Here is a 9,553-nt window from a genome sequence, read left to right on the forward strand (position 1 = left end):
ATCACCCTAGCAGGGAGGGGTGGGACAGGATGAGCCGCATGGACGAGGAGGTGGGGGGTCGTCAGTTTTACGAGAACTTGAGAGGATAAAGGGCGTTAGAGGGGTCACCCTACCACCCGGTGACCGGTTGTACTTCAATCATTGTGCGGCACAAGCCTGAAGACGGTGGGGGTGGCTGAAGCTCGGTGCTTCTACCCCCCGTGAGTCCACTGAACAAGGGGGTCTGAGTCGAACACTACTATTTTAAGTGCCAGGCTAGGGGTCGGTGGCGGGACGTGCAGGAGGAGGGGTAGTTCGCGAGGGCTGGGTGGGTGGGGTTCCCCTACTCCGAGTCGGCTTTTGGAAACTTTCAAAAGCCCAGCACAACTGGCAAAGTTGAGTTGAAACCTCACGGCGAGAAAACTAAAAATATCAGTTATCTCGGTAGACAGCAAACACCTGCTATAGGAACAATCAGTGTTGGGGCTTTCCGAAGTTCTGCCCGAGTCGCAGCGCTGGGCAGCCGGGCCCGATTCCACCGGAATTCCCCGGCTAGCGGCCCGGTGAAGGACTATTCACTGAGTTCTTTTTCAGAATTTGGGAATTGGCGCCAATGGAGGATGATGAGGATTTACCGCTCCACCTGCCCTCGCCGATGGCCAAGAAGACGAAGAGCAAGGTGAAGAGAAGAGACGATGCTCCTGACAGGACGAACCTTATGCCAAGAGAGCGAGAAATGCAGCATTCTGCTGCAGACTTCTCGCTGTTTCGGCTGCTACCTTCCGACATTGTTCAGAAGCACATCTACTCGTTGGTGCCAGAGTTGGTCTGCAAGCACATCCGAGTCTCAAGATCGTTTCTTCAAATGCTGCCAGAGACGTCCAGGATTGACATCAACATCAGTGATGAGCGCGTTGCTCCGATCACTTGTAACTCCCTGCTTCGATTCATGTCGAAGCAGGACCAAGAAATCAGAGTCTGTATACAGGAGCGTCTTTTTTGCCCCGTCATAGTGGAAGCATTCTCGAAAGCGAAAGCTCGCATCGTCCAGATCAGTGTCTCCTTCTGTTTTACAGATCTCGAGCGAACTCGCCCTCGATACAAGCCCAACGAGTTCGACCCAATGGGGTGGACACAGGAGGAGGAGGAGGAGGAGGAGGAGGAACCAGAGGAATGGAGGAACAAGAAATGGGCGCTGTCTGCTTCTTGCGAGAACATGGCCAAACTCCTCCTCGCTGCTCCTGGACTACAGGTCTGCGACTTTCATGGGATAGATGCGCCAGCCCTAAGCAAGATTTTCGCTCACATCTTCGAAAGCAAGAAGCAGATGAAGTGGAAGGCGGTCAGTTTGCGGCGATCCAGTTTCCTATCGTGGAGTAATGGTGCTCAACATGTCTCCTCCGCGATGTTCACACAGTTCTTGACGAGAACGTGCAGAGTGGGAGAAGAAAGCGACCTTTCGTCTGTGGAGTGTCTTGATTTGGGGAACTGCAACTTGAACACTCTCTCGATCTTGCAGGAATTCGCTTCGAAACCCAAATGTTTTTCTCGCTTGCGATATTTGTCCCTTGAGGGATGGAGAGCAGAAACCCCAATCTTATCTCAACTTGCATCCTGTTTGATCCTGGATAGCCTTATCCGACTTGACCTGTCGAACTGTGGCCTGACCGACCAAGATATTTCAGCCCTCTTTGGCGAATGGGATAGAGCAAATTTGTCTGGAAACATTCTATTGGAAGAACTATATCTGGACGTGAGAGCTCCTATAAGAATTCTTTGTGCCCATCTCCTTGCTTAACCTGATAACTTCGAAGTCTTTCTGTTGTGCTCGTTTCCTTATCACTGTTAGAGTTTATTTCCTTCCCGTCTGATTAGAGCAGTCTTTTCTCCTTGTCTTCCTTTTGGTTCCAAATCGATCTTGCCATCTCTGCTTGTCAGATTCTTATTTGAACAACCCCTCGTGGCCTTCATTCTGTTCAAAGGGCTTCTAACTATCTGGTAGGACAATCACATTACATCGGATGGCATTGACAGCATTGCAAAGTTTCTTGGATTCGTCGACCATGATGTAATCGAAAGAAAAAAACTGAATAGATTTGTCAACCTCCGAGTGCTTGACCTTTCATCGAACTCCGTGGTCAGTGGCCGGTCCAATGTGAGTCAACACCGTTCTCCAACCTTCTCTCCTCTCTCCCAGTGCTTCCTTTCAATCTCTGTCTTTTTTCTCGCATCGTTCTTTTCCCTCCACCTTCCTGATCTCTGGACCCATGTCTTCACTTCGGGAGGATTCTCTTTTGAATTCTCATCCCCTCCTGATTCACGAATTATTCCGCAGAAGTTCTCCTACATCCTCCACAATTGCAAGAATCTGCGTGTGCTCAATCTTAAGCAGAGGAGAACTTTGATGTTTGACCATGCATTGCTTGCTCGAGATCTCGAGACTCTCAACCAACTCGACTGCTTCAATGAGGTCACGCCGTGGGGGAAGTGGAGAAGGCCAAGCCTGCAACAGGAATACACGTCGAGGTTCTGCTCCATGACTTACATGGAAGACAAGAAGATGCAGGTGAAGGACGGCAAAAGAATGAGCAGAACGGTTCTGGACACGGATCAGCCTCCCCCCCCCCACGTCCTCGATCTCCACCCTTGGCCTCTATGCTTTTCCATCGCGGAGCTGAAATTTCTTAGCCAATCGCTCCCTAGGGTGAGACCATCCCTCCAAGAGCTCAGGTGCACGTTGAAGGAGTTTGCGGGATGTCTTAAGCATGCCGTGCAGGTTCACCAGCCCGGTTCAAGACCCTGGATACATCTCTGAGATCCTCCCAGCTCTAGAGGAGCTGATCCGAGAATGTAAGGAGCTGAAGGTGCTGAGGATCAGGGGATGGAAGCGTGCGCAACATGATGTCCTCATCTCCTGTTCGAAATTTGGTGCGCTCAAGGTCGCCTGTCTCTTGTTCGATGCTCTTCTAGCTGAACTTGTAACTTTCGTCAGGCTGTCTTTCTCGACGACGTCGAGGTTTTCAATAGCGAGAGAGAGGACGAGGATAGCAGCATCCTTTTTCACCGGCATTTCGACCCAGGCCTTGAGATTCATGACAAGTGGCCCCCACCAATCTTCAAAAGAAAGATGGAAAAGGCCCATCTCATCACAACAATTGATGTTGGACAGAACGCTAGGCGTCATTATATCTGTCCAGTTGAGTTCCAAGGTTATTGCTCTTGCTCCTCCCTCCCCAACTCACTCAGATCAGATTTTTCTCGCTGCTGCAACCTTGTCTATTGCAACTTGAAGTCTGCGGACTTGCAGCCAAGCGGAGGAGAGCAACTTGCTGGTTCACTGAATCTTCTGCGCTGAGTGTAGCTGACATCGTTTTTCCTTTTCTTCGTCGTCGCCTACTTGTTCTTTTATCGCACATCTGCTCCCCATCGTCTTCGTCCCACTTACGTCTGCTATTTCTCCTCCTCTCCCGCAGATGGTCTATCGAGCATGCCGAAGCTGCAGTCTCTGATTCTTGCAGACACCAAGCTCCAGGCACGCGGATGCATGGTAGTGGTGAGAGCGGCGGCGGAGCATTGCAGGGCCCTGCAGCAACTTGACCTTTCTAAGAATGGGATAACTGTGAAGGGGAACGATCAGCAGTGGTGGACGGAGGGGAAGCGAACGAGAGACCTGGACTCACTGGGAGGATGCTTGGGGATGTGGAAGGAGATGAGACTTTTGTCCTTCTCCAAGAACTCTCTCGGTCTCATCCCCTCCGTCTCTCCCTTCTCCCTCCCTCATTTTCAAACCTCCTCCTCCCTCCTCCTCCTCCCTCTCCTCTTCCTTTCTTTGCCCCTCCATCTTATCTTCTTCCAATCTGATCGATCCTGCAGGTCCCCTCCCGTGCCGCGCCATCTTCCAGGCCATCCAGACGTGGGAGGGGGATGTCGAGCTGCGTCTCGAAGACGTCTCGATTGGTTTTCTCCCTCCTATTGAGAAGGAGGAGCAGGAGCGAACTCAAGGCAGAAGGATCATAAATTGTGGGATCCTCCCTCGCCCCTTCCTCCTTGGTTCCCTCCCTCTCTCTCTCCTTTCCCTTTCTCTCCCCCCCCCTTTCCAACCCCCACTGACTGACAAGCTCGATGACAGTGATGCTGCATCTAGAGAGAAATGATCTGTGCAATGGTCGACTGCGAGCGTTGCTGGAAAACGTGCTACGACCTCTCAACAAAAGAATTTCTCTCCACTCTCTCAGCCTCCAGCACACAAAGCTTGGCAACGAGGAGCTTGCGGTGCTTGCCCATCACATCCTCGACGAGCATCAGCTGTCCTCTTCTGCCCACCTTCCATTGAACGACCCCTCCTGTGCCAGCCCTCAATGTCACAGAGGATTTCTGGAGCTACGGGAGCTCGACCTTCGCCTGCAGATGTCAGGAGCGCAGGGGCAGGTGAAGCTCGCCAAGGCGCTGAGAAGTCTACAGCACCTAACAACTCTTGACGGGATCTCCACTGAAATTATGATTAGCAAGCAGCAGCAGGAAGGAGTAGAGGAGAAGCTCGAGAAGGAAGGGAAGGGCAACAGGAATCGTAAGGTGGGGGTGGAGAGGCTGAATTTCTTGCACACGGACAAGCTCCCTCACGGGCACTATCAGGTCTACTCTTCTTCGACAAACTCCCCTTACTCAACCCCTCTCTTTCAGATGGATTTCATCTTCATGCGAATGAGGCGTGTACATACAATCATCGGACGGCTATGCATCAGGAACCAGGACATGGGCAAGAAGCTTTCAGAAGAGCTTGCGGAGCTGCTCCCCGGCATGAATCACCTGCGGCAACTTGACTTGGGGTTCAACCAGCTCAAGAGGGAGGGGATTTCGAAGATAGCTAGAGGTCAGTTGGGCGCGAGAAGGGGCTGCACTTAGAAAGATGGATGGATATTGAGTTTCTGCTCAGGTTTGAAGGAGGTGATGAGCGGGTTGGAGAGTCTGAACCTTGAAGGAAACGCTATCGGGCCGGATGGTGAGTACTTCCGCTCACGATTCCTGCTGCTGCTGCTGCTTGCTGCTGCTGCTGCTCGTTGTTCCGTCCCATCAGCCCTTTCTTTCTCCTCGAAGAATTCAGGTCTGTCGTCTCATCTCCATGGTAATCTGCAGGAGCGAAGGAGTTGGTCAACCTCTGGTCGCTGAAGCTTCACCGCCGGTTGAAGCATCTGAACATGAGCTCGAACCGACTGGACTTGGAGGTGAAACACTAGAAGGAAGAGGCAGCAAGGGTGGAAGCAGTTGAAGGATGGTAGTGGGATGAAAGAAAACGTCTTTTCCTGAGATTGGGAAGGAGAAGAAGAGGGAAGGAGGATGGGGGCGACGAGAGTGAGGACATCGACGAGGAGAAGCAGGAGGAGTAGGAGGAGGAGCAGGAAGGCGAAAAGGGTGTATTGTATGTTTTTGATGGTGTTTTTCCAGGGGCTTGTGTATATTTTTCCTGCTTTTCGTCTTTCCTCCAGCGCTGGGAGCAAGTCAGAGATGGAGCCCGAGTCTTTGCTGGAGACGGTCGAGCTCAACGAGAACAGTCTGGACGAGGCAGCCATGGACCGTCTTGGCAAGGCGCTCAAGGACCTGCCCAACTTGACGTACCTGAGTGTCATCCACAACAAGATCGACTTGTACTCGTTCGAATCCTTGAGGAGGGATCTCTCCTGCTTCTGCCCCAAGATCCGGTTCTTCTTCGTTCATAACGTCCAATATTGTGCGTGCACAGCTCTACCCCGTACGTTCCCCTCCCCTCCTACTTCGCTTACGAGGGCTGTTAGCTTCGAGATACACCATTGGCAGCCTGCTTGCCTGCAGAAAGGTGAACGAAGAGGGGAAGGAGGTACACTAAGGGAGGTAGTGCAGGCGATCAAGCAGCACATTGACATGGGATTCGAAGGCGTTTATACGCGCAGCTTCCCACCGTAGCCATGACAGCGCTGACTGACTTGCTCGCGATGCCTCCCAGCGAGGATCTGCTCGAGCTCGTGCGCATGTAATGACTCGTCCTCGTCCTCGTCCTTTTCCTCGTCCTCCTCGTTCTCCTCGTCCTCGTCCTCGTCCTTGTCCTCCTCGTCCTCGTCCTCCTTGTCCTCCTGGTCCTCGTCCTCCTTCTCGTCCTCGTCCTCGTCCTCCTCGTCCTCCTCGTCGTCCCCCTCGTCGTCCTCGTCGTCCTCCTGACGAGACACGTGGATGCTGCAGCGTGGGGCTGGATGACGTCATCCTGGCAGCAACGAGGAGCTACTGCCTCTGGGTTGGCCCGCGCGTCCTGTTGCTGATGCTGATGAACTTTCGCAGTCCAAGTTGTTCGCCCATATCGTACACGGCAAGTGGTTCAGACCCCGGTGATCTCAGTACCGCTGATGGAGCAGTAGGGTAAGTCAGTGTAGGAGGACGGGCTATGGGGTGCGTGGGGCCTTGTACTAATAGAGCGGCCGATAGATTGACTTGCTGATCCGAGCACATGGTGGTACATGTACATGAAGGTGCTCGGGCTAGCAGGAGGTTACTGAAGCGTCCGAAGAGGTTGAATGGATCACAAGGGAGCAAGGGAAAGGAGAGGGCGAGGGGAAGCGAGACGGAAGTAGGTTGAGAAGCTTTTGGAATAATAAGATCGTGACATCGAGTTTGACGTCTTTGTTGATCTTGATTGAGCCTTCCAACAGCTCGAGAACAGACTAAGGAGCAGGACGGCACTAACATGGATTGATACTTTTGTTCATCCTGCTCTTTCATCGTTCACGTTCGTCTCTCATTGTCACCATCGATGTGCTCGTTACGTTGGCCCTGCGTTTCTTCCGCGCCATGTACTCGGCCTGCAACTCCCGGTAGGACTTACGAATCTTTCCCTGCCGCTTCTCCTCTCGCTCCTTCCTCAGTGACTCTTTGATCGCTTCCTTCAGTTCTTCGTACTCCTCCACCCATGGTGTTCGCCAGGCCCTCTCCTCCTTGATATCCTCCCACTCGTCCTGAAGGAGAAAGAGATAAGCGGTGAGGGCAAGAGGAGCAGGAAGAGGAGTACGAAGGTAGGTAGGGGAAGGAAGCCCGGGTAGGTTCGAGTTTCGTTCTTGAAGGGATCTCGAATCCTGACAGCTTGTTAAAAAGGCGCAGTGAATCAGGAAGGAGCGAAGATGGATAGATTTGATGAAGACGACGAAGATGAAGATGACGATGATGATGATGATGATGATGATGATGATGATGATGATGCTAGTGGTGGTGGCGATGATGATGCTAGTGGTGGTGGCGATGATGATGCTAGTTGTGGTGGCGATGATGATGATGATGATGATGATGATGATGATGATGATGAGGAGGAGGAGGAGGAGGAGGGCAGGAGAGACCATATGTGCCGTGGGAAGCACTTGACTGGTACACCGAACTCGATCACTCCAACTTTGTCCCAGTCGCTCTCAGGGTCGATTTCTGCCGGGTCATCGCACATCATCTCCGACTCAAACCTGAAACACTGGCGTGAGTGGAACAGTGAAATTATTAGCAGTTATGGTGGGGGGAGGAGGAGGAGGAGGAGGAGGAGGAGGTGGTGGTGGTGGTGGTGGTTGGGGATGAGGAAGAAGGGGAAGAAGCTGAAGAATGAAGAGGAGTTGGAGGGAGGGAGAAGCAAGAGAAGGAGAGAAGAAGGAATATAGGAGAAGAAAAGTAGGAGGGGAGAGGAGGAGACGAGGAGTGGCGAGAGGAGGAGAAGATGAGAGGAGGAGAAGATGAGAGGAGGAGAAGATGAGAGGAGGAGAGTGACCTGTAGGGTTCTGCGAGTCTCATGTAGATCCTCGATCCCGGAGTGCAATTGACAAGAAACTTCAAGCAAGCATCACTGTAGTTGCTTCTCAGCTCCCGGAAAGTCCGCCAGTCTCCAGTCTCCCATCCTCTCCTTATGGTCTCGTTCCAGTCCACCTGCTCCACTTCAGCCTCTCCGTCCTCTTTCCCCTCCTCCTCGCGCATTCGCACCTCCAACAGCTTGCGAGGGAGGCAGTCCGGAATCACAAAGTCGCAGAGATGGGCCGTAGCGCCGTAGCCATGGAGATCTAGAGCGAGTCAGAAGTTGAGACAGGAGATTAAAGTGAGAGGAGAAGGTAGGGAGAGGTAGGTAGGTAGGTAGGTAGGTAGGTAGTTAGAAAGAGGAACTGTAGAATACCCGAGTACTTGAGGCCCCTGGGGTAGTTCCATCTTGACTCATACGTCTCGTTGTTGACGTAAAACATATCGCCTGTCGTCAAGTCTCGATACACCTGATAAAGTCTCCTCAGCATCTCTCCTCCCCCCCCCCCCCTCCTTCTCCTCCTCCTCTCCGTCCTTCTCCTCCTCGTTCTCCTCCTTGTCCCAGTCTGTCTCCACGACCTTTCCTCCCCTCCACCAACCCCTCATACCTCCCACTTGGCAGCTTCTACTTTCCTCTCCTCCTCAGTGAGGTGCAGGCTTGAGATGTTCTCGCGGTGAATGAGGGCGAGGAGGCCCCTGGCGAAGAAATCCCGAGGGTGAAGGCGGGCAAACGAAGGCTCATCTTCATACATGTCAAGGGCTGACTGCTTTTTGATCCGTTGCAGCAGCTTCCGATCAAAATAGCTATCTTCCTCTATCCCCTCGCTTGCTCTCCCTCCTCCCCCCCCGCCTTTTGCCCCTAAAATCTCACTGCCTCCTCTTGTACCCCCTTCCCCCCCTCTCGATCCCTTCCTCTGGTCTTCCCGTCTTCTCCTATCCTCGCTCCACCTTGCTCCTTCCTTCGCCCTCTCATCCTCTCCCTCGTCTTCCTCGCTGCCATCGCCACCGCCCCCTCGCAGGTACTTTGACAAGTAAGCATTGTAGTCGAAAATGTCTCCGACCGAGTCTGAGTCATCTGCCTTGTCCATGGTCTGATTGATCGCTTCCCAGGCCTGGGCGTATCGCGGGTCCTGGTAATATTTGCTCGTCTTGTCTCCATCCCAGAACTTCTCTTCCTCCCTGTCCACACGATACTTGTCAGCTACCTTCCAGCTGTAAGGCTGATTCAGCTGCCCCTCTACGATCCCCTTCCGCATCCACTCCTTGACCGTCGCAAGGATCTGACGGAAGAAACCTGTCACAGAGGGAAGGAGGAACATCCCTGACAAACCTGCTGCATCTGCTTCTGCTCCTCTGCTTCTGATGGTTTCTTGGTCTTCTTCTTTGTGCTGGCCTTCCCCAGCAGCTTCCCTGCGTCGCTTCTCCTCTCCCTCCCCTCACTCGACGTGTTTCTCATCGCTCTCGTCCAGTCCAACTTTGCGCGCTGCATGGTCACACCTTTCTGAAGGAGTCTCTTGGGTCTGACGCCGTCCAGCCATGCAAGCCCAGCAAGAGAGCAGTTTCTCAGCTCGACTCTCACGGTGCGGATGAATGCCTTCTGCGTGAAGAAGATCGAGCTGGTCATGTTCTTGAGCTCGCAGCCTGACACCCGGGCCATGGCGTTGCCGAACATGCAGATTGCCATGTAGCAGAAGCGAAGCTGAGCAGGGACGGTGAGGAGAATGAAAGCGAGAGCGAGAGGAGGAGGAGGAGGAGGAGGGAGAGAGAGAGAGAGAGAGAGAGAGAGAGA

The 9,553-nt window shown here is 53.0% G+C and overlaps 2 protein-coding genes across 2 annotated transcripts in view; one reads left to right on the forward strand and one right to left on the reverse strand.

The window, feature by feature from the left end:
- Positions 1 to 592: 592 nt before the first annotated feature.
- Positions 593 to 5,213, forward strand: GUITHDRAFT_144756 (hypothetical protein; the record flags this gene model as incomplete). The annotated part of the gene is made up of 11 exons (XM_005824713.1): positions 593 to 1,321; positions 1,499 to 1,732; positions 1,982 to 2,134; positions 2,315 to 2,709; positions 2,756 to 2,843; positions 2,972 to 3,188; positions 3,453 to 3,722; positions 3,853 to 3,936; positions 4,109 to 4,849; positions 4,913 to 4,978; positions 5,113 to 5,213. The coding sequence occupies 11 exons, from the start codon at positions 593 to 595 to the stop codon at positions 5,211 to 5,213; spliced, it is 3,078 nt and encodes a 1,025-aa protein (XP_005824770.1).
- Positions 5,214 to 5,891: 678 nt separating this feature from the next.
- Positions 5,892 to 9,553, reverse strand: part of GUITHDRAFT_144757 (hypothetical protein) — a gene marked incomplete at both ends in the record, with an annotated part of 5,863 nt that continues 2,201 nt past the window's right edge. Inside the window, 8 exons of the mRNA XM_005824714.1 lie at positions 5,892 to 6,164; positions 6,750 to 6,956; positions 7,358 to 7,448; positions 7,745 to 8,030; positions 8,141 to 8,234; positions 8,373 to 8,460; positions 8,713 to 9,044; positions 9,095 to 9,463. Of these exons, the coding sequence (XP_005824771.1) occupies positions 5,892 to 6,164; positions 6,750 to 6,956; positions 7,358 to 7,448; positions 7,745 to 8,030; positions 8,141 to 8,234; positions 8,373 to 8,460; positions 8,713 to 9,044; positions 9,095 to 9,463 (1,740 nt within the window). The remainder of the gene's footprint in view (positions 6,165 to 6,749; positions 6,957 to 7,357; positions 7,449 to 7,744; positions 8,031 to 8,140; positions 8,235 to 8,372; positions 8,461 to 8,712; positions 9,045 to 9,094; positions 9,464 to 9,553) is intronic.

The sequence above is a fragment of the Guillardia theta genome (assembly GCF_000315625.1).
Source record: "Guillardia theta CCMP2712 unplaced genomic scaffold GUITHscaffold_91, whole genome shotgun sequence".
In the NCBI taxonomy this organism is placed as follows: Eukaryota; class Cryptophyceae; order Pyrenomonadales; family Geminigeraceae; genus Guillardia; species Guillardia theta.